The following is a 24,711-nucleotide window of genomic DNA, read 5'->3' on the forward strand; positions in this document are numbered from 1 at the left end:
TAGTAAAGCAAGCAAAATGCTGGCTTGCATCCATAGATGCTTCTCAAGCAAATCCCAGGATGTCATTCTCCCACTGTACTCGGCCTTGGTGAGGCCGCAGCTGGAGTACTGCATCCAGTTTTGGGCTCCACAATTCAAAAAGGATGTGGAGAAGCTTGAGAGAGTCCAGAGAAGAGCCACATGCATGATCAGAGGTCAGGATAACAGACCTTATGAAGAGGCGGAGAGCCATGGGACTCTTCAGGCTGGAAAAGCGCAGGCTCAGGGGGGATCTGGTGGCCACCTATAAGTTTATTAGAGGTGTTCACCAGGATCTGGGGGAACGACTATTCACCAGAGCGCCCCAAGGGATGACGAGATCGAATGGTCACAAACTCCTCTATGACCGTTTCAGGCTGGACATAAGGAAGAACTTCTTTACTGTCCGAGCCCCCAAGGTTTGGAATAGACTGCCGCCAGAGGTGGTTCAAGCACCCACTTTGAACGCCTTCAAGACACTTTTGGATGTTTATCTTGCTGGGATCCTATGATCTCTGCTGACTTCCTGCCCCTGAGCAAGGGGCTGGACTCAATGATCCTCCGGGGTCCTTTCCAGCCCGAATGTCTATGAAATCCATAAGTTACTATAACTAAGTATTGTTTCCACACCACAAGCCTCATCAAGATACTACAGACTGCATGCAGCAGTTCACTTACTCTAAATCAGCTCAAAGTGCTCAGGTTATGAGAGGGTTAACACCGAGCTCTGCCTCTTCTGATTTCAGGACCACAGAAAAGTGGCAGCCATCTTGGCAGTTGAGTCACAGCATCTGTCTGCTTCTGTGTCCCCACCCCCCCCTTCTGATTTCAGCAAATAATAAATAAATAAATAAATAAATAACATCAGCTTCCCGCTTAAGATAGGCACCCCAATTTTGGAGGGCTGATTTTAGGAAGAAAGGCATGGCCGTAGTATGCAAGTAAATACAGTACATAAAGATAGCCAGGAATGCAGGAAAATGAAACAAGAAATGATTTGGGCAGTGATAGTAAAGCCTTAACTAAATGTGGTTTTTGCTAGTGTTATATAGGTCAGGAATTAAATGTTTAAGGACATGAAAAACTATGCATCTGTCACCTAGAACTGAAACAGTAACGAATGTGATATTAACTTGTTGATCATATATATTATGGTGGGGGAAGGAATTAACCTGATAAACACAATTTAAGGCCTTGAACAACTGGCACTGGAACACATTATTTCCAATATTAAGTGTCTTAAATTGGTTTATCCTCTCTCATTATTAAAGTTTTCAGCTGGCCAAGAGACTTCGGCCTCCATCCTGCAAAGCTCAACAAATATGCTTGAGTTTATGCCCTAGCAGTATGCTCAATGGCTTCAAGGAGACTATTTTCAGTGAATGAAGGATATACAGACAGTCCTTGACTTGCAACGTTTTCAGTTACGTTTCTAAATTGACACCCTGTTTCAACTTTATGACGTCAGTTTCGACTTTACAATGCTTGATCTGATGCAATGCCATGCCAGCGAACAAGTTTGCTGTGTCGCTCATCTCCCTGGAGAACATCTGTCCAAACTTCCTTGGACGCTTTCGTTAAGGAAGCAGACAAGACGTCAGAAAACCTGCAGCCAAGAACCCTTCAAAAAGTCCAACCAAGAGCCTTTCAAAAAGTCCAGCAAAGTCACCTCAAAGAAGTCCTTCCAAATCAATACAATTGCTATTTAAATATAGCTACATTAATTGTATTTCTTTACTCATCTATAATTGATTGAGTACAAAATTCTGGGGTATTTTTAGTGAAAATAGGGTATCGGGCCTTGGTTCAGGAACCAATCCCCATTTATAACATTGTTTCTTATGAGAAAATTGGTTCCGGGTTGCAACAGTTCGACTTAAGATGCAGTTTTCAAGAACCAATTGTGTCGGAAGTCCGAGGACTGCCTGTACTTAGTCTTTGCAAGAATCTGGGCCTCAATGCCATTTCTAGTCTCAGGGACATTTCTTAACCTTTGGCAATGACACTACTAAGCAGCCCCTAAATGTTCTGAGAACTGTCTCCAAGTAGGGCCTTCTTTCATATTTATTCCTAAGGTGCAAATCAAAAAATGAGACATGTGGCTGCACAGTATTTCCCTAGTAGTGCTCAGATTTCATAATCTGATATCAACTTCTCAAACATCAGTGTTGAATAAGAAATGGAAGATGGGTCTCATCTACAAACTCTTTCTTTGATCCTTCCTATCCCTCCCATCTGTGGAAGTGCTCTTTACAACTGACTGGGAGAGAGGTAAAGCTTTGGTTGCATGTAAAAGCTCGAACTGCCCACCTAGAACTATTCAGATTAATTTTTGCACTCCTTAGTCATGTCTTGAAAGGAAGAAAAAAGAGCACTACCTATGAAGAATTCTAAAGTAATCAATACCAGTATGCAAGACTGCAGGTCACAAGTCACTTCCCTGTCTAATTTCAAGCAGCAGTTTATCAATAAGGATGCATTGTAGTTTATGAGAAATTGATTGACAATGGTCTGTCAGTTCAAAAAGTCCCAACTCTTCCTTTACCCAATATAACCCAAATTTAGGGAAACAAAAGAAATAGAAAAATTAGCTAATTTAGAATTATGTTAATTACTGTAAAATCTTTTAAGTTCTTCATCCAAAAAGCCCTATGTGGATAAAACTGAAAAGTCCCAGCCTTGAATACAACCAAAGCTCCAATCCATCCACAGCACAAAAGTGAACATCCTACAAGACAGACCTACAGACAAAATGAAATATAAGAACTGGGAGCTGGAGAGGTCAGGGGAATTAGCAAATTTAACTTGGAAAAGGCATATGACAAAGGAAGATGAGTCAAATACATGGAGTCCATCTAAGAAACTCCAACTCTGATTAACTGCAGAGAAGTGAAGTTATTAAAAAAAGAGGGCAAGGAATTGAATAACTGGGATATACCTTTGATATGTACTGGATGCCTCTGAGCAAATCATACTCTCTTTTCTTCTTCCGCACTCACATTGAAGATCAACCTGTTGGGTCACACAAAAGTGGTAAACCAACAGTTTTTTTTTTTGTTTTTTTTTTTTGGGGGGGGGGGGGGGTGTTTCTGGTATTTAAGCAGATGCTAACATTCCTGAAGAATCCACTGAAGATACAAACCTTGAAATTATTTTTTCTCATTATAAGGCTTAAATGATTTCTAGATGTAGTTAGTATGAGAGACAGGGAAGTCTTACTAAGTTTTGGGTAATTACATTTCTTCACATGTATTTTAACAGGAGTGGCAAATGTATCTGGCACTGTGGGTCAGACGAGGGGTATAGGGCAGGTCAGCAGACCAAACTGGGCCCACAGACCAGATCTACATGCCGGCTCCAGCCCACAAGGCCAGTTCAGTCCAAGCACTACAGGCAGCCTGTGGAGCCAGTCTGGGGCGTGTGCTGCACACAACACTGAAGGCCAGTCCAGACAGACTGGCCCTGTGTGCTGGATCCAGTGCACACTGCTTGTCTGTGGGTCCAATCAGACTGGCCCTGTATTTAGCGTGCAGGGCTGGTCCACATGCAGCATATGCCTCAAACTGGTCCTGCATGTGCTGTGCCAGTCCAAGACCCACAGGCAGCACTGTGGGTCAGATGATAAGGTTCTACAGGCTGGATTTGGTCCATGAGATGTACCTCTGACACTCCTATACTTCAGTAAAACACACTGAGCTTGAGTTTCCCCTGCCTCCGAACAGAGCCCAGATATTGTGGGTGGGTGAAAGAAATAGGAAGCCTCAATTAATTGCATGTTGCTTGGCCCCAACAGACTGCTCTACCCTTGTATCATTAGCCCTAAAATACCTAAGAGATTATATATACCAAGTGTGCCCTACTTTTCTCCTCCAACACATCGCAGTCCCTCTGTAGGAAGTTGTAGTGCAACTTGCACAGAAAAAAGGAGCATATAGACCAGGTCTAAGAATCTGGACCCCATAAAAATCTGGTTTTACTCTAATAGCCACAGGGCTAGTGGCTTTTTATGACATTTTCAATTTCAGAAGCATATACTTGTAAACACAAGCTTCTATACTGGTCTTGTTATAACTTTTCACTATTGATTAAAACCAGTTACTAAACATTTTGCCCTGTGAACTATGGTAAGTTTTCTACAGCCATCACCTTTGTGTTGCAAGAAGTTGTAGGACAAGGTAAAGATGGATGACACGGAGCCATACAGGGATGATTACAATACACTCTTGGAATAGTGCATGGCTGTTTGCATTCTTCATCTATGAGGCAATCCCCTTTGTGACAGATCCTTTTACATTTGTGCATTCCACATTTTAACACTTGACTGCAGCGAAGACCACAGGAAATGTCTGTGAGATGACAAGGAATATTATGCCGCAGCTAGGAAAGAAAGAGAGCCATGTTACAAGTGAAAATAAATTATTTTGCTGCAAATTAATATTTGCATTTAATAAAGTAAATGCTGTCTCTTCAGTTATAATACTTTCACTGTTCAAATTTTAATTTGGAATTGATTTTTAGAATAAAATTGTCTGTTTATACATTAAGTTCTTCACAATTTATTTAAACCAAAACATGCGTATTTATCATACATCATACTTTCAAACTGCATCCATGTCAAAAGCACATGGTAAAAAAGGTTCATCTGATCATTTTAGTTAGGACTTGTACACCAGAAACACATTATTTGACAGAAATCAGGGAAAAATTGACAGTTTGAGAGAAACCAATACCATGTGCTTTTTCTTTAAGTTACAGGAACTGCAGTTTGGAGATAATCTTTACTTTACAACTTTTGGTTACTCAGGATTAAAAAACACTGAGCACTTAGGGCTGTGTGAAATAGCACTATTTCGATTTGACTTCTGTTTCGCCATTTCAAAGGGACAGTGTTTTGTTTCGCTGTTTTGAAGCACTATTCCATTTTGTTTTGTCAAAACTGTTTTGCTGTTTCAACACTGTTTCGCCAATTCAACCGTAGGCTATAAGGAAGAATCATGAAAATGCCTATAACTTTGTCATTTCTTTCCTGATTTGAATGAAAACAGCAGGGATGGTAACCCCTGCTGAGGCCACAAAACCTGTCAAGTTTCAAGGAGGTAAGGTGCAGGGATTTCTGGGAAAATGCACCTCAAGGTGCCGACAAACAAAACTTGTGACGTGTGACTTTTTATGCTGTTTTTCCGTCCCTCCCCCCGAAGGGAAGGATCATAGTCACTGGCCAGCTACAGATGTCAACATCAGAGCAGTCCTTCCCACCTCTTCCTCTGCCCTCTCCTTAGTTTCTGTTTAGCTACAAGCAAGCCCAGCTTCAAAACTTGGAATGTTTCAAAACTTTTGAAATGTTTCGAGTGCCCTCGTTTCATTTCGAAATAGTTTCAAAGCCTTTCGTTTCGATTTTGCTGTTTCGAGCTCAAAACATGTCAAAACGGCTTCAAAACGAAACACGTGTCAAAATTTCACACAGCTCTACTGAGCAGCCAATACTTACTTCATGTTTGCCCATGCACCATTTTTGAGTGAGGTACGTACAGGGTGGGCACTTCTCCTCACTATGGCAGGAATGGTACACTGCAATTAAAGGAACATAAAAATCAGGGAAAAAAATTTAGAATACCGTAGTTCACTTGGGTGTTTCAACTACATACCAAATTCCTTTTTAAAATAATTATCTTCTAACGTTCTCAAAACCACTCATTTTAGGGAAAATGGGCAACAGGGTTTTTTTGCACAATTTCCTGTCTAAGAGTATGATGATACATTTAAATTATTGAAAATCAGACTGAAAAGTTTGCTGCAAGAAAATTCCTTCCTCCATCTCCTCAGCTGAACAATAGGAAATAAGACTGGGTTGTGTATAAATTACAGCAGGGGTGTCAAAATCAACTGGGGCTCTGGACTGGATCCCAACTATGGGGAGATGGCTGTGATCACTGCAGCAGCAGACACCACACCAGCAGTGGGGCAAGCAAGCATGGGCCAGTCAGCTGCTTATTGTGGTGGAGGTGCACAAGTGGCAATTGGCCAAGTGGCTGCATGGCAACTGAGGGCTGTTTCATACAGCCCTTGCTCACCCACTTGCTGCCAATGACCATGCCCTCAGATTCCACAGTATGTTATGCCCTTGATTTCCAGCAACTTGGCACTATCACTGTGGGCTGGATGGAATGGCTATATGGGTATCTCCCTGATACCGTTAGATTACAGCATAAGGAAGTATATGCTAGAAATGTGATCAGTTTGTTCTGCGCTACTTTTTGCATCAAGTAATATTAATTGGTAGTATAATCTGAGGCAAATTTAAAAAAAGAAAACAATGCCTGGATTGTATTGTTGACAGAGTATTGTAGATACAGAACAGATGCATTTTTTTAGGTTGACAGGGGTAAGCACCGTTGTGCATATTTTTTTTAAAAGACGGCATCTAATGACAAATTCAAACAGGTTTTTATTGTTAGTGTCCAAAAAATGTCAAAGATCTCAGATAATGTGTAAAACTGCAATGTTTTTGACTGTCAGAAAAGCACAACAGTATGTATTATGGAAAGTTTGTTTGTTGTTTTAATATAAACTCTCTGACCTTTTGGTAGTATTTTACAACTACCGCAGAATCTGTAAAACAGCTCCTGACGTTAAAAAAAGGAAACACATAGGCAAGTATACATAAGTGTGTTGCACTGGTTAGACAAGGTTCCTTGAGTGAATTTGATATCTTTTATTAGACCAACCCAAATAGTTGGAGAATAGTTATTAAGCAAGTTTTCGGGTTCAAAAGCCCTTCGTCAGGCTAAGGAAGCTTCAGCAGTTGGTGCGTGCTCTTCCTGGATGGAATGAAAAGTAAAGAAGCCAGAGGCTGGGCTGGGGGTCAGTTGCCAGGCAGATTATAATGTGTCAAAAATCCAATGTCTATATTTAGTCCATGATCTCTAGTATCCAGGAGGTTGATGAAATGGAGTTCATAGGCTCGTCTCTGGGAAGTGTTGTGTAAATTTCCATTGAGGATCAGGACTGAGAGACTGGAGAGAGAGTGGCCCTCCTGTGAGAAATGTGCCCCCACCGGTAATTGGGTATTTCTGTCTTTGATAGATTTCCAGTGTGCCTTCATTCTGGTGCGCAGTTGTTGCTTGGTCTCTCCTACATATTTTCCATCAGGGCATTTGGTGCATTGGATGAGGTATATCACATTTCTGGAGGTGCAGCTGTAAGATCCTGGGATGCTCATGGCTCTGTTGTTGGGTGTAGTAATAGTGGGGGGGGTGGAGATGTGTTGGCAGGTTTTGCATTTCTTGCCCTGGCACGGTCTGGATCCTTTTGGTGTGTTCTGGGCTTGAGGAAGTTTGCTTCTGGTAATGAGGTGATGTGTCATAACCAGCGGTGTGCGATCAAGGGGGGGGGGGTTGGTTTCTGTACTGCAGCAGTTCTTCACGTGGTATCCGGGTGGTTCTTTCAAACGTGTGATCTACCTCTCTAAAGGAGTGTCCTTGTTGGGTGAAAGCCTTTTTAAGATTGGTGAGGTGGCAATCCCGGGTGTTCTCTTCAGTACAAATGCGGTGGTATCTGAGGGCTTGGCTGTATATCACAGCTTTTTTGGTGTGTGTAGGGTGATTGCTGGTTCTGTGCAGATAGGTATGTTGGTCTGTGGGTTTCTTGTATAACGTGGTCTGTATTTTATCATTTTGGATACTGATCATCATGTCTAAAAAGGAGATGCTGGTGCTGGAGTATTCTAGAGAAAGTCGGATGGAGGGATGGTGATTGTTGAATTTCTGATGGAACTCAATCAGAGATTGTAGGTTTTCAGTCCAAATGATGATGTCATTGATATATCTTAAGTATAGCAAGGGTTTGATGGTGCAGTTCTTGAGGAAGTCTTCTTCCAGGTGGCTCATAAAAAGGTTGGCATACTGTGGGGCCATTTTAGTGCCCATAGCTGTTCCCATCATCTGGAGGAAGTGTTGATTATTAAAAGTGAAATTGTTGTGTGAGAGGATGAAGTGTATAAAGTCAGTAATATCTTTGGGTCTGTAATCTGTGTTGTAATCTTGTTCCTACACCCTTGCACTGGTTAGGCAGTTTTACAAAGTTATACAGGACTACCTATTACCTACCTGGATGATCACACTCATGTGGTCTGGTACATGGATTTTTACACTCTGGTGGCTGTGTACCACAAGGAACAGGGGGATAAATCACAGATTCACCACAGTAACAAGTCAGCTCATCAAAACCTGGGAGGAGGAGAAAGAGAGACAGACAAAACCTTAAGAACTCAGAACTACAGTTTATTCAAGTGTGAATGGGCTGATCAAAAGAGCAGCAAGCCTTGCAACAACCTGGTATCAGACACTGTTTAGCAATAAGACACGCTAGAAGTCAGAGAATCCCTACCTAATGGGGGAAAATGATCCTTTGCTTAACAACATCCCCCTTAAGAAAGCAGAAGAAAGGAGCAAAGAAAGAATAAAATTAATATCAAAAGAAAAAGGAAACAGATGACAATAAGTTTAAAACAGGCAACTGATAACAGAATGAAATATTAGTTTATCAAATATTTAATAGTTAGTAAGAAGACTTTTTTTTTTAAATACCAAGAACAAAAAGGAATCCTGACCACAATATAGCTCCACTTGTAGATGAAAATTAAGCTGCAAATAATGATACAAACAACATTGCTGATCAATAATTATTTGTGCCCAGTACTCATTGCCAAGATGGCTGACATTCATAATATAAGATGAAATGCTTTCCAGTTCAAGAGGATATTGTATAACCTGTACTAATGTTAAATATTTAAAGTAAGAAAATCTTTTAAAATCCTTAACCACCTATCACAACAATGTATCTACTATATCCAGTGTAACCGGAATTAAACTTTTGATCAGAGGCTGCCCTTCTGTGAGCAGGGCAGTGAATGCTTCTAGAGATTTAAGTTGGGAGTTTTTCAGTGAAGAACAGTCGGTATTAATAAATTATATGGAAAAGCACAGGCTCAGGGGTCACCTGAGGGCTGCCTATAAGTATATAAGGGGTGTACATCAGGATCTGGGGGAAACACCTGTTCACCAGAGCACCCCAAGGGATGACAAGGTCAAACGGTCACAAACTCCTCTATGACCATTTCAGGCTGGACGTAAGAAAAACTTCTTTACTGTCCAAGCCCCCAAGACATGGAATAGACTGCCTTCAGAGGTAGTGCAAGTACCTACTCTGGCCTCCTTTAAGAAACATTTGCACACCTACCTTGCTGGAATCCTATGACCCCAGCTGATTTCCCGCCCCTGAGACAGGAGGCTGGATTCAACAACCTTCTGAGATCTCTTCCAGACCTAATGTCTATGAAAATCTATGAATTATATTAGTCCAAAACCAAAAGGCTCAGGATTTATTATATAGTTCATTGGGCAGGCCCCAGCAGAGTCAATAGCATTTCAAGCCATGGTGACCCTACAGCTCAGCACTGCTCAGTATGCGTGTATATTCCAGATACTCCCCATAAAGGATCCTTCTGCTAGCCCCCTATTCATGACTGAAATCGGGTGTTCTTGTCTGATCCTCCAAAAATGTATATGCAGATGAGGTGCAGGGCAACCCGGTCGAGCTCCACCTCATGGAGGGTGGGGCCATACAAATCATATGCACAGCCTGAAAGAGGGGGCAAGAGAGAGTTTCTGGGTGAACACTCTGGGGCTCTGTTTGTTGATGTTTGCCAGACATTTAAGGCTGGAGAAGAAACAGGAGTCACTGGAAACAGGAAAGAAAGACAGCTCAGCTATGGGAATGAAGAGGAAGTCTTAAATGTAAGCCATGTAGTAGCTCACCATACCTTAAAAATTAGCTGGTGCTAAAGGGAACTTATTGCAATGGATCTTGCCCTATAGCTTATTCAGATGGGCTGTACCAGCCTATTGTTATGATCAGTTTCCATCGATATGTTTTAAAAAAAGAAAAAAAAACAAAAACCAGTTCCTATCCATATGCTTGCCCATTATGGGCCATGCATTTTATAATCATGTTCAGTGCTGGTTGTATTTAATCAACTTCATAGTTGGTTTCCATTACTAAGCATATGCTGCTTTTGGCACCAGTTTAATGACAGCCAATATATACAATGAGGAATCTTTGTATGCAGATTTAAGACAAGGAACATTTTCTCCCATGCTGATTTAAACTTTATATTTGAGTAAATATCATAAGTGACAAGCTTTATTCAGTCATTTCGTAAACCAACTGCTTCACTCTGCAACCTGAATGCTCTTTAAATTTAGGCTTTTTGTAGCTATGTATAAATACGCAGACCTAGAATTATTTTTTTCCCCACAATGCCTGTGAAGTTTCAATGAACAGAACACTTCACAAACTGGGATGAAGGATATTTTAAAGCCATCTAAATATAGAAAACAAGACAAAATAAAAAATGCAAAGGTAGTAAAAAAGAATCAAGTAAAAAAGTAGAACAGATCAGGAAGAATAGCTTAAAGAGAGGTACGTTATACAGTACCAAAAAGGAGAGGAAGGACTGTGCCAGGATTTGAGAGATCTTTGGACTTTTTAGGCTATATATAGTTATGTATCTGAACCCTAATCTATGCTATAAGACTGCTGCTACCATGACTACAGCAACAGAGCTATAGCAGCAGACCTCCCTGATATAGGCACTGCTCTGCTGCAAAACGTTTCCTGCTAGTGTTCCACCAGCTCCCACTGTCCCGCCCCTCATCCCCCAATGGCAGATGCAGTCTTTTAGTAAAAGAATAATATTAGCTACAGCAGTATTTCCTAAACTTTAGATACCGGGGCACACTTTTCTTTTAGATCAAAACTGGTGACGCTTAGGGACCTACTTAATTTGCAATTTTGCAGAAACCATGAAATCTGCAACTCTGTGAAATCAACTTAAAAAAAAAACTTAATAAAAATAAAATGCTGACTCTTCAGTGGGAGCCCTCTTGGACTATAAGCAGCAAGGGACAGGGCTGCACAAAGGGCAGCCAGCAGCCAAGATGGCAGCCACCCTCTCATCCGTCCTCCCCGCCAATCAGCAGCAGGGGGCACATCCACCAGGAAATGCCCACAAAATTAGCTTGTGTCACGACCAAGCTGCAAAAACTCCTTTGCCTCATCACAAATTAAGTAGGTCCCTAGTGACATTTTAGTTACCAGCAGGGGGGCAAATAGTTCAATGTGGCGCCTGCCCAGCAGGGGCACCCTAGCCTATTTTTCCTAGAACAGCTCTGCAGCTATGTGCTGCAGCACACCACTTGGGAATCACTGAGCTACAGGGTATAAATTTGTAGAGGTAATTAAGACACCATCTATAAAGATATTGGATAAGACATTTGTCTAACCCAAGGGGAGGCAATTATTTTGGGCAGAGGGCCGCTTACTGAGTTTTGGCAAGCCATCGAGGGTCACATGACAGGCAGCCAGGGGCAGATGAATATTAATTTTCTAAATTTTTTTAGGGTCCCTGCGGGCTGGATAGAATGGCCTGGCGGGCTGCATCTGGTCCACGGGCTGCATTTTGCCCACCCCTGGTTTAACTGAGGGTAAAGTAATTACTTTAACTGGAGGGTAAAGTAGTAACAGAATTAACAATTAACCTTAATGTAAAGAAGTGGTATGAATTGAAAGATATAAACTGGATGACCTATGAAGGCCCCTTTTTGACTTAGCCTCCGTAGTTTCAAGTATTAATTTATGATAATTTAAAGGCTAATTTAAGTAATCTAGTTCATTTAAACATAGGGGACAGATAACAAAGATGCTGACACATTCAAGAGATCAGCTTGAATTTGTGTGGGTTTAAATAACAGTCACCAAAAATTATTCCCAATGGCAGTTTGTGGAACACAGTCCAGTTTCAAGTGGACAGATGTTTGAGACAAGAGAAGTTTCCATAATACTTTGCCTGAGCCAAGACCTCAGAATTTGCATGCAAGGCATGAAACTGGCTGTCCCTTCAGACCTGACTCAAGCCAACAAGCCATTATGAGAAAATTAGTGCTCTCTCACGTTGTGACTAAAGAGACTTCTGTCTACACAGATTTCAATCTAATATCTTTCATAAACATAGCATTTTAAAAAGAAAATAATCTACTACTAGGACCTTAAATCTTAAAGGCCCCTAGTTTGTAAAGTTCATTTAATTTTTTACAGTCTGTCTGATCAGCACTTTAAGCAAATTTAAAGGAAGATATTATAGTATAGTGCAGCTATTAAACCCAACATTTAACAGGTCCATCTAGTTCAATCAAATAATTTTCTTACCTATTGTACAACATTAAATAGTCTCCATTAATCAGTATGGAACTTCATAAGAAAAATAATGCACTCAAAATGACCACCGATATAAATTAATATATCTTACTAGTTTTAAATTGATTATACGTATATTGTACTCACTTGTCTGCCAGCATGTTTGACAGTTGCCACGGTGACAAGGTTCTTCACATCTGTGAAGGCCACAATTAAGTTTGCGTCCACAGACCAAGGAACACTTATGTTCTTTGTCCTAGAAAAGAAGATTTGATTGCAAAATGGCTTCATAACAATTATGTTTCTGCAAACTGCCAAAAAAATGAGAGCAAATAACAAATGAATTTCTTGTTATGAGCATACTAATGCACTGAGGAACAAAGATGTTAATGATCATTATGATTTATTGCACATTGTACACCAACCATCTTAAGTTCAACTGGAATTTTCTCAACTTATACCTATCTACTACCCATCCTCATACGAGTATGAGGTTTGTATTTTGTCGGAGATGAGATTTAAAAACAAAACAAAACAAAACAGTTATGCATTGCAAACTCTAGCTTGAGCATAATTATATTAATATAAAGGTGCCTTTTATCTGTGTAACTTCCTCCTTTTCCAATGCAGGGTAAGTTGCACTAGTGTAAGGCATTTTCCACTAGTATAGCTGCCTCTGGACTGGAAAGGGGTTTTTCTTTATTTAACTATACTAGTTAATATAGACAGAAGGCAGGGCAGTTAATCTTATAGATTAACTTGTTCAGAAAGGCCACAGCCTACTACATCACCAGTCTCTGTTGAGACCACATTTAACATAATCCTGTCTGTGAATGATTTCTTGTTCTGCAATTTTGCATTTGAATTAGTTTTTAAATTTTGGTGTCAAAAACAGCCATTATGAGGTCAGCAATGTAGTGTCAAGGGAGGTTAGTGTTCTGCCACATGCTTGTGTGCTTTTCTGAAACTGATGTCAAGTCACAGTGTCCATTCATTCTTCTACATAGGGATTACCCCATCTGTCGAATGTAGATAGCAAAAGTGCAGCATAAGCAGGTGATGACATATGATGTTGGTAGAGGAGCAAATGAATGAACCTCAGGGGCACATCTGACAAACTGGGTCCATTGCAAGGCCTCCTGCCTTAGTGAGAATAGGACTTAGGTAGTTTGTTGCTAGAGGGACATTATTTAATGAGGGTGGTTCTGGTAAACCAGAACAGGCTTGTCTCCTGAAGGCTGCCTTGAGATGGTCATCATTTTCCAGGAGGGGCAGGTCATTAATGGTGTATTCAAGGTGTTCAAACTGAGGGTTGTACATGACAAGACGGATTCTGCTGTCCTTTTTTGGGGTTGGAATTGTAGTAAGTCAGAGTAGGGTCTGAGTATGGCTTGATCCAGGTGGCTATGGTTTTGGGATTCCATTTTAAGTGCAGGAATCCCTGCTCCAGATCCCCAAGATTCATGTTGGTGGGATCAGAACAGATACGATTGTAACTTTGGGCGTCTATATATGTGCTCTGTTGTGGATTGGGGGGATGCTTTGATTAGGGCAGCTCTGAGAGGCACTCTAATAAAAGCTCCCACAGCATCACATGTATTCAGAGTCCCGCACTTCAAAATGGCAGCTGGGGCACTTTAAACTAAAGCTCATTCAGTGAGCTTTAGTTAAAGCACCCCCACTACCATTTTGAAACGCAGGGATGCTGAATACACGTGACAGAGAGGCTGCTGGAGTGTGCTAATTAGCATACTCCAGCAGACTCAAAGCAGACTCAATTAATCGAATCTGCTCCAACACGTGCTAATTAGCAAATGTCGGAGTAGAGGTCTGTCATGTGTATAGGTATCCTCTGAATTTAGCTGTAGACAATCGAGTTAACGGTGCACTTCAGATGCAAACTGATGGTGTGGAGGTAGATGTAGGGGTCAATTGGTTTCTGATATAATGTGGCTGTGGTGGTGACCTGACCATTGCATAGTCTCAGTGGTGTCCAAGAAACAAATACACTGGGGTAATTCAAGAGTCAGTCTGATGGAGGGGTGGAAAGTGTTAGTAACAGTGGAATTAATTTAGAGCCACAGTGGAATTGTCTAGAGAGTCCTTCCCATGTGTCCATATGATGCTATTATCAATATATTTTACCTGCATACTAGATTAATTCAATTAACTTCAGACTAACATAGCTAGTGCAGCTTTTCATTAGTTTGAGACTAACACATAAAATGTTGTGCTTGCAACATTAAGCATGAAAATGCTTTGGGCAAAGCATAAAGTACAAACATTTACTTTATAGTACAGTTACAGACAGGGTGACTCAGCAGCCTTTTTATTTATTTTTAAAATAACGGAAATCATAAGAATAAATACTCCATACTGAATGATTTCTTAATACTTCCATATACAAACTTACCACACAGCAAATCTCATTACACTTGTGTCGTCCACATGACCGCTTCTTGTTACATCGCTTGTCACACATGAACGTAATGGCAGCTGTCCCCAAGCAATTAAAAAAAAAAAAAATCAAAGGAGAAACATCACTCTTACATCTTTATACTTTAAGCATTCATCCTTATAAACTATTTGACAACTGTGGTATTACAAAGCATTCTTGCTTACCATGCTACCATCCATATATGGATTTACTGAGCCCTGGTATGAGTTTATACTACATTCACTAATACATGCTTATTAGTCACCTTAGTCTAGTCACAGTGGTGGGTCAATCTTAATCTGCAGCAAGAGTGACTAGATTAAGATGCCCCAAATAAGGAGTTAGAGTGAAATAGCAAACACACTGTATATCTACATCCTAACTCTCTTTGTGCCAGCTTTCCCAGACAAGCAAGCCTAGGGAAGGAAACAGAAACAGTATATATTTTTATGTAGATGGCACAAATCAAAAGGCTGTCATAAGAACAGTGTAGGTGGTGCTGAACACAATCTCTGATAATTAGCTTGAGGCAAGCCAGATTGCCACACTTCGGCTTCTTGTTTAATAATGTAAACCTTAAAATGGTCATTACTACTTTTTAATTAAAGGCTAATATTCCTGGCATGATGAAGTATGGTAAATATCTGATCTAGACTGTTCAAGATGGTAGACTGGACAACTGTAGATTGTTTACACTGATTAAACTCTCTTGAGCAAGATGTTCCTGCTACTATTTACAAGAGGAAAGGGAGTTATTCCTGGGGTACTTCTAGAGAGAGTGCTCAGCTCTTACATTTCAATGGATATTCAAGAGCATCAATCTCCCAGGTGACATTTTATTCAGAAATATTTAGATAAATTAAGGAAGAGACCAACAAAACAGCAAAAGTATTTTAAGAAGTGAACATTTATGATAATCTTAATGTCGCTACATAAGCAATACAATATTAGATACCATTGATACTGTGTCTACTGCTAGTCCTATCCCATAATACTGATTTCAAAGACAGCAAACTGGTAACACTTAGGCCCCTGCTAGATGTGCAGGGAAAGGCGTGATAGAATTTGACACATGAGCCACACAAACCCAAGGTGTGATTATGAAATTGAGCATCAGATCCCATCACACCTTACTGCTGATGAAGAAAGAGCCCGGGATTGCTATCCTGAGCTCCCCCTGCACCAGCAAGTAGCAAGCTGCCACAGCTAGGAGCTCCATCAAGTGACAGGGCTCCCAGCTGCAGCAGTGCACCATGGGCTCCTGGATCTGGGCTTCCAGCTACAGAGATGTACACCATGCGCTCCCATGTCTGGGAGTCCTGCATGATGCACCCCAGCAGCTGGAAGCCCAGATCACCTGACAGGGCTCCCAGATGCAGGGGTACACCTGGCCACACATTCAATTAACAGTATGGTAGGGACCAGTCACAAAGTTATTCCACAAAAGATGTGTAATACTTTTGTGGCTTAGTCCTTGTTTTATGATGCCATTAACCGCTTTAACGTGTGGCTGGGTTATAACTTAAGACATGATTAACTGGTTAATCATGTCTTAAGTGTAACATGTGGCAGGGGCCTTACTGGAAATACAAAGGCAGAGTTTTAAAGCCTTGCTCCCAATTCCATAAGCTTCAGCCAGAACTGTGTCCCATCAGGAAGAGACCTTCCATATTTTATTTTTTGTGTACACGTGTAAATTTATGTAAATGTGTGTGTATAAAGCTGAAGCAGCTTTATTATGAATGCATGCATGCATGCGCATACACACACACACACACACGTGAGAGAGACACAAATCTCTCTCTCTCACACACACACAGGAGAAAGATAGTAACGAGAAACAGAAATAACTACTATGTCATTTTTTGGTCCTATTTCAACATGACATTAAGACCCTGAAGCATTCTGAAAATACACAGCAAAGCAGCTAAGGAAGGAAATGGGAGATAATCCTGCTACTGCCTTAGACATCCTGTACATGAATGGTCCAACATATTCACTATCCTGACACAGCTATATCTCCAGACAAATAGCACTGACAAGCTCATCTCACTCTGGTCATACATTTGAAAAATACAGCATTAAGACTTACACAGCGAGAACAATTTCAGCTGCAGCCTTTGCCTGTACCCCTCACAGCAGAGCTGTCTTTCTAAATTCTCAGAATAGCTAGAACTTGACAATATGCTTATCAAATAAATGCAGTCACTTGTCATAGCTGAGTGGGGGGAATGACAGGTTAGGACAGATGGAAACTGCTTATTTTATGAGCAAATTCTGAAAGAATTTGTAGCCTTTTTTCCACCACATGACCTGAAGTTCCAGATGAGTCCCCACTGTACACGTGAAGACAATGATGCAAGGTAAAAGATTGTTATGGTGATACCCCTCTCCCAGGTGGGATTGGGATTTGGGAGGCATGATGCTTCCCCTTCCCACACCAGGAGGCAAGAAATTATTTAGGGCAGCCCCAAGGTTAGGGGTGCACAATGTTCTGATAGAACTTTTGAGGGTTAACAATAATCTGTTGTCTGAAGAAAGTTTGGGAATCATTCACAAGCATTTTACACACTGAACAAAAGCATTTGCAACAGAAAGTTTTGAGCCACAATACCAATAAGACTACTGTATTTGATGGCTCCACCTTTCCTCATCAGCACTGTCAGAGACCAAATCTCCTTTAAAAACAAAAAACGGAACATTTTCCCTGATGAAACTAAAAGGATATTAATAAATCTGATCCTTGGTCTGTTGTATACAACTATCACTACCAGGTGGGCAGAACCGTCACCAGTGAACTGAAAAAGAATGAAAGAGAAGGAAATCTGATGATGCTTACATGGCTGGAAGAAGTAGCCAGCAAGGGCCAAACCTTTCATGGAGTCTTCCATAATTAAAGACAAGGTCCATCTGCCTCTCCTCACCCCCAAGTTTTCTAAAATATGGTGGGACTCCCTGAACTATAGAAACCTGTGCTGTTAAAACTCAAAAACATTCCTCCTGAAAATTACAAGTCAGCGAGACAGTTAGCTGTATCAGTCTGAAGTCAAGCAGAAAGCAAGAGGCATTTGCAGCTTATAGATTAACCAAATTACACACACCCACACACACTTCAGCCCATGAAAGTGTGCTTCAGTCTAACAGAAGTTTGTGCTTTACATACAGGCATACGTATCTACTTTGGGCAGTCTATAAATTACAAACCAGTCAGAAAATCATGCTTACAAAAACTGAAACAATAACTGTAGGAAGAGAAACTGATATAGAGACACAAATGTTAGAGATTCATCAGGTGTATATTCCTACAATAATGAAAAACACCAGGGGACGGGGTCCTCTATAAAATTGTATTAGAATATACTACAGAGGTAAGTGTTATAAAACTTTTTTATTGTCTGAACAGTTCCAAAGACTTCTTTTTCAGATCACATGTACAGTTAGCAAAAGATCTAGCCAGCAAGAGAAGAGGCAATTACCTACGTGGGAAAACTCCAATGCTGAAGGCCAAGGGAATGGTACACTGCTATATTTACTATTAGTTATATCCATTTACAGACTTGTCAAGACAGCTCTCTCTCACCCACCCACACGCATTCCAACTCCAAAGAATGTAGTTTTTCATCCAACACATTTGAACAGACATCAGGCATGTCTTTAAAATAACAGCTCCATAAGCGTGACAAAAGCAGATAGTTAAAATGTAGAAATACTCCCAAACCAAAAACAACTGACTTTGTACACAACAGATTTAATGTCATTAATGAAAATGTCAATATCCTTCGCACTACCACCTACAACACCTGATCTCTCTTTATCCACGTGCTTTGAACTCTATTACTTCACATACTGAATGGAAGAATATCTCATATCATGCAAATTCTGAAATAGAAATATTTTTTAAAAGGGGTAAGCACAAATAGTATATTATGACTGCTTACCTTTATTTTTGAGGAGGGCACATGGAACTTCCTACAAAAGGAATATGAACAGATTAAATGAAGGCAAATTAGGAGCAACTACAAGCTTATTGTTCCAAAGAGAACTGTAAACAGTATATTAAACAAAAACACAAACAATGGTTTAACCACTATAACTGGTCATACCTGGGAAGTGGGACAAAATCCTGATTGTACTGAGAGATACTTAAAATAGCAAATTACCTACAAATTATGTATATATCAATTTAAATCAAAACTTTTATTTTAAAGCTGTTCTTTCTTAAACATTCTTCAATATCCACAGTAGCACATTATCTCCCCACCTCATTCCACAAGTAATGCAAGCCACATTAATGGTAATAACAAACTAAAGCCGGTGGGGGGAGGAGGAACTGACAGGTAAGTACAAGGAAGATATTCTATCTTACTATATCATCTTCTGCTTCTAAAAATGCAAGCCACAGCACTTCTTGTTTTCAAAGTTTCAGGTATTTCATGATTTTAAAATGGATTTGGATGGATGGGGAGGAAAAAACACCTAAAGTGTTTACATTATTCTTCTAGCTGGCTCTAAAGTATTTTTTTGCTTTCATTTGAGACCTATCAATAGTATTTAAAAACAAAGCACTTTAATCTGTAGGACTCTTTTTTCCATGGCTGGGAATTTTATTACTTCCCAGAAAAAAAAAGTTTTACTAGGCAAATTAAGACAACACAGGAGTGTCAAACTCATCTGGTCCTATGGGCTGGATGAGTGACAGGGGGCTGGTTCACAGGCTCAGTCAGCCCCAACCCCATATGCTGGATTCACTGGACACAGAGGTTATTCCAGCTGCTCCAGGGTCCACTCCATGTGCTGCGCAAATCTCAGAACAGCCACACCAGCAAGGGTGTGCAGTACAGATCCCAGAGCAGCCAAATCAGGTACCACATGTGGTGCGGTCTGACTGGGGGGAAGGTGCCATATGTCATGTGGATCCCAGAGTGGCCAGAGTGGGTACAACACTACACAGTGCTTTTTCAAGGATCCATGCTGCACGCAGCACCCACCTCCCCTGGTCTAGGAATGCACCACATGAGCACCTGCTGCACCCAGTCCAGGACCCGCACTGTATGTGGCACCTGCTGACACTGTGTGCAGAACACATCCTGGATCAGCTGGAGCATGCTGCACAGACCCCAAAGCCACCAGAACAGGCACCGCATGCAGTGCATGCCCTGGGTCCTGCTCACAGGGCTGGTTCAGCATATGCCACGTGCAGTGCATTGGTCAACTCTGACCCATGGGCAGTACCAGGGGCCAGGTAACAGGGCTCTTCATCTTTGACACCACGTCTTATCAGATATATATTCCTGTATTTCCTTGCATACCACATGGCCCCAAATAAAGCATGCACCTTGTTTTTTGGGAATGGAGAATGAAGAAAAGATTTTACCAGTTATGGCTAGATGGAGTCAGGACAGAATCTAATCGTCAGCTCACTCATCCTCCCTTTCCTGTTCAAGAAATGTTAGTTTTAACCCTCTCAGCTGTTGCCTAACTGGCATCAGGTCTTGACTACTCAGCCAAAAGCTACTGCCAATTTGGCAGTGGCTGTTAAAAAGGGTTAAAACTACATCTGTTGCTTAAGACTGGACTCCTTCTTCCTCCATGCAGCCAGCTGGGGGCAGAAGGGAAGAGAAAGAAAAGAAGCAGTAGCCATTTTTTTTTTTCCAGATACTGAACTCAAGTTGGCAACAAAGATTAAGAGTAAAGAAAAGGCCTTATTTAAGTACATAGGGAGCAAGAAGGTGGTGCAGGGTAACACAGGGCCACTACAGAATAGACTAGGGCAACTCGTAACTGATAGGATGGAAAAAGCGGAACTCCTAAATGATTTCTTTGCATCTGTGTTCCTGGACACAGATACAAATACACCTCCCAATAAGACTTCAGTCTGGCATGAGAGAAATACCAACCCACCAACAATTAACGCTGACCTAGTGAAGGGTACTTGGAGGGGTTGGGCATATTTAAGTCGGCAGGCCCCGATGATCTTCACCCAAGAGTACTAAAGGAATTGGCTGGTGTCATAGCAAAACCACTGGTGCAACTGTTTGAGCGCTCGTGGCACTCAGGACAGGTCCCAGAAGACTGGAAAAGGGCCAGTGTGGTCCCTGTTTTCAAGAAGGGAAGGAAGGAGGACCCAGGTAATTATAGGCTGGTTAGCCTCACCTCTATTCTTGGCAAGACCTTAGAAAAAATCATAAAGGATCACATTTGTGAGGGGCCAGCAGGTAATACAATGTTAAGGGACAACCAGCATGGGTTTATAGCAGGCAGATCCTCACAGTTCTCACAAGCAAACTGAGTAGCTGTGATGTGGATTTTTTCACAGGAAGGTGGGTGAAAAAATGGCTTATGGGACGCACCCAGAGAGTGGGGGTGGGTGGGTCAGTCTCCTCCTGGAGAGATGTGGGCAGTGGTGTCCCCCAAGGCTCTGTCCTTAAACCAGTACTGTTCAATATCTTCATCAGTGATTTGGATGAGGGTGTTGAAAGCACTGTTCAAATTCGCAGACGACACCAAACTATGGAGTATGGTAAACACACTGTAAGGCAGGGAACAAATTCAGGGGGATTTGGATAGACTGGAAGCAGTGGGCAGATCAGAACAGGATGCAATTTAACAAGGATAAGTGTAAGGTGCTGCACCTGGGGAGAAAGAATCTCCAATACACCCATAGACTGGGAAGTACCATGGCAGTGGAAAGGGACCTCGGAGTCATAGTCAACGCAAAAATGAACATGAGTTGCCAATGTGACAAGGTAATAAGTAAGGCTAACCCCACTCCTTCTTGTATTAGTAGGTGTATCACGAGCAGGTCTAGGGAGGTGATACTTCCCCTCTATGTGGCATTGGTGAGACCGCAGCTGGAGTACTAAATCCAGGTTTGGGAACGCACTTAAAGAGCGATGTGGATAACCTTGAGAGGGTTCAGAGAAGGGCTACTCATATGGTTGAGGGCCTGCAGATAAGACCCTATGAAGACAGACTGAGGGACCTGAAACTCTTCAGCCTCCACAAGAGAAGGCTGAGAGGTGATCTTGTGGCTGCCTACAAACTCATCGGGACTGGGGGGCAGCAGGGAACAGGGGATACTCTGTTTACCAGGGCACCCCTTGGGGTTACTAGAAATAATAGCCACAAACTGAAGGAGAGTAGATTTGGATTGGACATCAGGAAGAAATTCTTTATGGTGAGGGTTGCCAAAATATGGAATCGGCTTCCAAGGGAGGGGTTCTCCCCTACCTTGGAGGTGTTCAAGAAGAGATTGGACAAGCACCTGACTGGGGTTACTTAACCCCAGTGGTCTTTCCTGCCTGGGGCAGGGGGTCGAATTCAATGATCTACTAGGTCCCTTCCAACCCTAGAAATCTATGATTTTACAGTGTCTCTATTCTTCTTTTCTGGGCAGAAAAATCAGCTTCTCTGATTAAAACGCTCAACCCATTGTGGAGGGCAATTTTTGGGGTGGGGGGGGGAAATGTCTGTGTGTGGTATGCAAGTAAATATAGTACGCTCTCTCTCAGCAAGGAATCCTCATGTCTGGTATTCATGACTGAAGGATTAAATCAATGCCACGTGTACAGAGCCAGCAGACTGAAGGTTAAATCCTTTACACACTTAAGTGGCACTTGTGTAGCTGCAAAACTGCCATTTTTTGGCTCATACACACAATTTGGATTCTGTGTCCAACTGTGTGTGGTAGGACAGGATCACTAAGGCACACACATTAATGCTCACACATATTTGCTGAAAGTAAAAACAGAAGAAAAGTTCCCTCTACCTTTTGGCCCAAGAGCCTAGTGTTGAGGACACTTGCACAGGGAGAGGGAAATCCAAGTTCTAACTCCTCCTCTCACTCAAAAGGGATTCAAATATACATTTCCTGCTCCTGCTTCCTAGAAACTGCTCAAAACACCAGTCCAGAAGTCAGTCAGGAGGAGAAAACACATGGATCTAGGAGTTAGAGAAGAGCAAGCTAGAAGGAGTCTGGTTCAGTGAGATGGACACTTTGGGTTCCAGCCTTTGCTCTTAATGGCATTTCTGCACCTTGCATTTAATATTAACTGGATATAATGGATAAACAACAGTGGGAGTTTCTGATCTACTTGTCAAAAGTGGGAGGCCTCCTCTTATGGCCTCACACTAATTAGCCGTGATGTTTTGGAACTTGCATGGGGTTACATGCATACCCAAGTGATTTTATACTGTTCTACAGCCAGGGTACTGCACTCAGAAGGGAAATGTAGGGTGAGCAGAGCTATGTACTTGGGAAACAGAGTCCAAATTCTTTGTAACCACCAAAAATTATATTTATGCAGCTATACAAGTGCCACTTAGGCACATGACAATGAAATGGATTGAGTGCATACCTTCAATGTTTTTGTAACCCGAGCAATTCTTTCTGAGAGTACCCAACAAAACCATCATAGCCCAGTTAAAAAAACAACAACAAAAAACCCCAAAAAACTTTCAAAGAATAAATTCAATAAACTTCATATTTATAGAGTTTATTCTCATAACCAGAGTTCTTTAAATCTCAATTCATGCCAGACTAAGTAGCAAGCAACCTATCAAGAAAGAGAGGGACAGAGGAGTGAAATGAAAGGATATTTTTTCAAAAGATTGCTTAATTTTTTCTGTCTCCAGAAAGATCTATGGAATGAGAACAAAACACTGAAGCTAAAACAAAAGAAAAGGAACAACTTGATTGCTATGCTACATGGGACCAGGGCAGCCCAGCCCCATGCCACTTCTCCAGCCTGCACATGGCCAGCTCCATGTCACTCACCTGGCCCACAAGGGCCTGATGAGTTTGACATCTCTGCTCTAGGCCAATCAATCTCAAATGTCCATGATCAGGTAAAACAGCTCATCTTATTTGAAGCCCCAGGAAGTGTGAAAGAAGTTTTTTTTAAATCTTTTTTTGCCAGAACAAAGACGCACAAGATCACCATGAAGCCAAGTACCCCTAACTTTTCTTCCTGGGGTACAAACATTTACCTCATCTATTAGAGGTTACATTTATTTGACTGACATGTTGAGGAATTCACCAAACCTGAATCTACAGGTGCCAGAACATATTCCCAAAAGTGATACCTGAATTTTAGGATTACCAATTCCTGAACTGAATCTGGAGCTTCCAGATATGGAAATAAGAAGAGGACATAATAGAGGAGAAGGAGGACTTCCATCAAAACCCAAGATCTGTATCCTTTCCCCAAAGTTTAAACCTGCTCTAAGAGAGCACAGAAGAGCTCTAAACAAGCTTGCTCTGGTACCAGAAACATACATTTGTTAGCATGACACTGCACCCAAATTAAAGATATCCTGCTTCTGTGGGACTAATTAGCCCAGGCATCCCAATGATGCAACTACACTGTTCCCGAACTCCACATAAGAGTGTGTTGTGCCATGTAAACTTATCAAAATGTTACAAAACGGGACTGGTAACCCTCTTTCCAGATTTCCAAAAGGGATGCAAGTCAGATGCCAACATTTTTTATTAACCAGCCACCATTATTAGTCATAACTATGCTATGGGCTGCTCCTGCCTATGAAAAACTCCATCTTCTAAGCATATGGTTTTACAACCTAGAAGGAAAGAAACCACTTTGACTGAAGTCTATACTTAAAAGTAGGTGTCCTCTAGGTGTCTGAGGAGCTGCTGCTAAAGCTATACAAACATTATGTTTAAATCCACAACATGAGAGAAGTCTTGATATTTTGTACAAAAATGTATCTTCAAGGTTAGCAAATTAGAAAGAATAAATATCTCTAGGATTTCAGAGGCAAAATCTAAGACATGTCAAGGCTATAGATGATGCTTTAACAAATTAGCATCAGATTCATCAAGGCACCTACAATACTAGTCAAATTGTTTCAAAGTTTTACTTCCAAAAATAATAAAAGAAATGGTCCATTAGATGTTAGCACACTGAATGCCAATCTTCTGGAGTACTACACAAATGTCTAGAGCAAGGAGGAAAAAAAAGACTGTGCAAGGCCAATGTTTCCCT

At 41.3% G+C, this 24,711-nt stretch overlaps 1 protein-coding gene across 4 annotated transcripts in view; it reads right to left on the minus strand.

Annotated features, from left to right (window-relative positions):
• The window catches only part of NFX1 (nuclear transcription factor, X-box binding 1), a 95,952-nt gene that overhangs the window by 27,144 nt on the left and 44,097 nt on the right, over positions 1-24,711 (minus strand). For all 4 annotated transcript variants that reach the window (XM_025215073.1, XM_025215074.1, XM_025215075.1 and 1 more), the window contains exons 11-17: positions 18,646-18,676; positions 14,684-14,766; positions 12,418-12,526; positions 8,124-8,243; positions 5,507-5,586; positions 4,165-4,395; positions 2,957-3,030 (exon numbers count right to left, since the gene is read on the minus strand). In XM_025215073.1, coding sequence (XP_025070858.1) covers positions 2,957-3,030; positions 4,165-4,395; positions 5,507-5,586; positions 8,124-8,243; positions 12,418-12,526; positions 14,684-14,766; positions 18,646-18,676 — 728 coding nt within the window. The remainder of the gene's footprint in view (positions 1-2,956; positions 3,031-4,164; positions 4,396-5,506; positions 5,587-8,123; positions 8,244-12,417; positions 12,527-14,683; positions 14,767-18,645; positions 18,677-24,711) is intronic.

Source organism: Alligator sinensis, unplaced genomic scaffold, assembly GCF_000455745.1.
Source record: "Alligator sinensis unplaced genomic scaffold, ASM45574v1 scaffold1222_1, whole genome shotgun sequence".
Lineage (NCBI taxonomy): Eukaryota > Metazoa > Chordata > Crocodylia > Alligatoridae > Alligator > Alligator sinensis.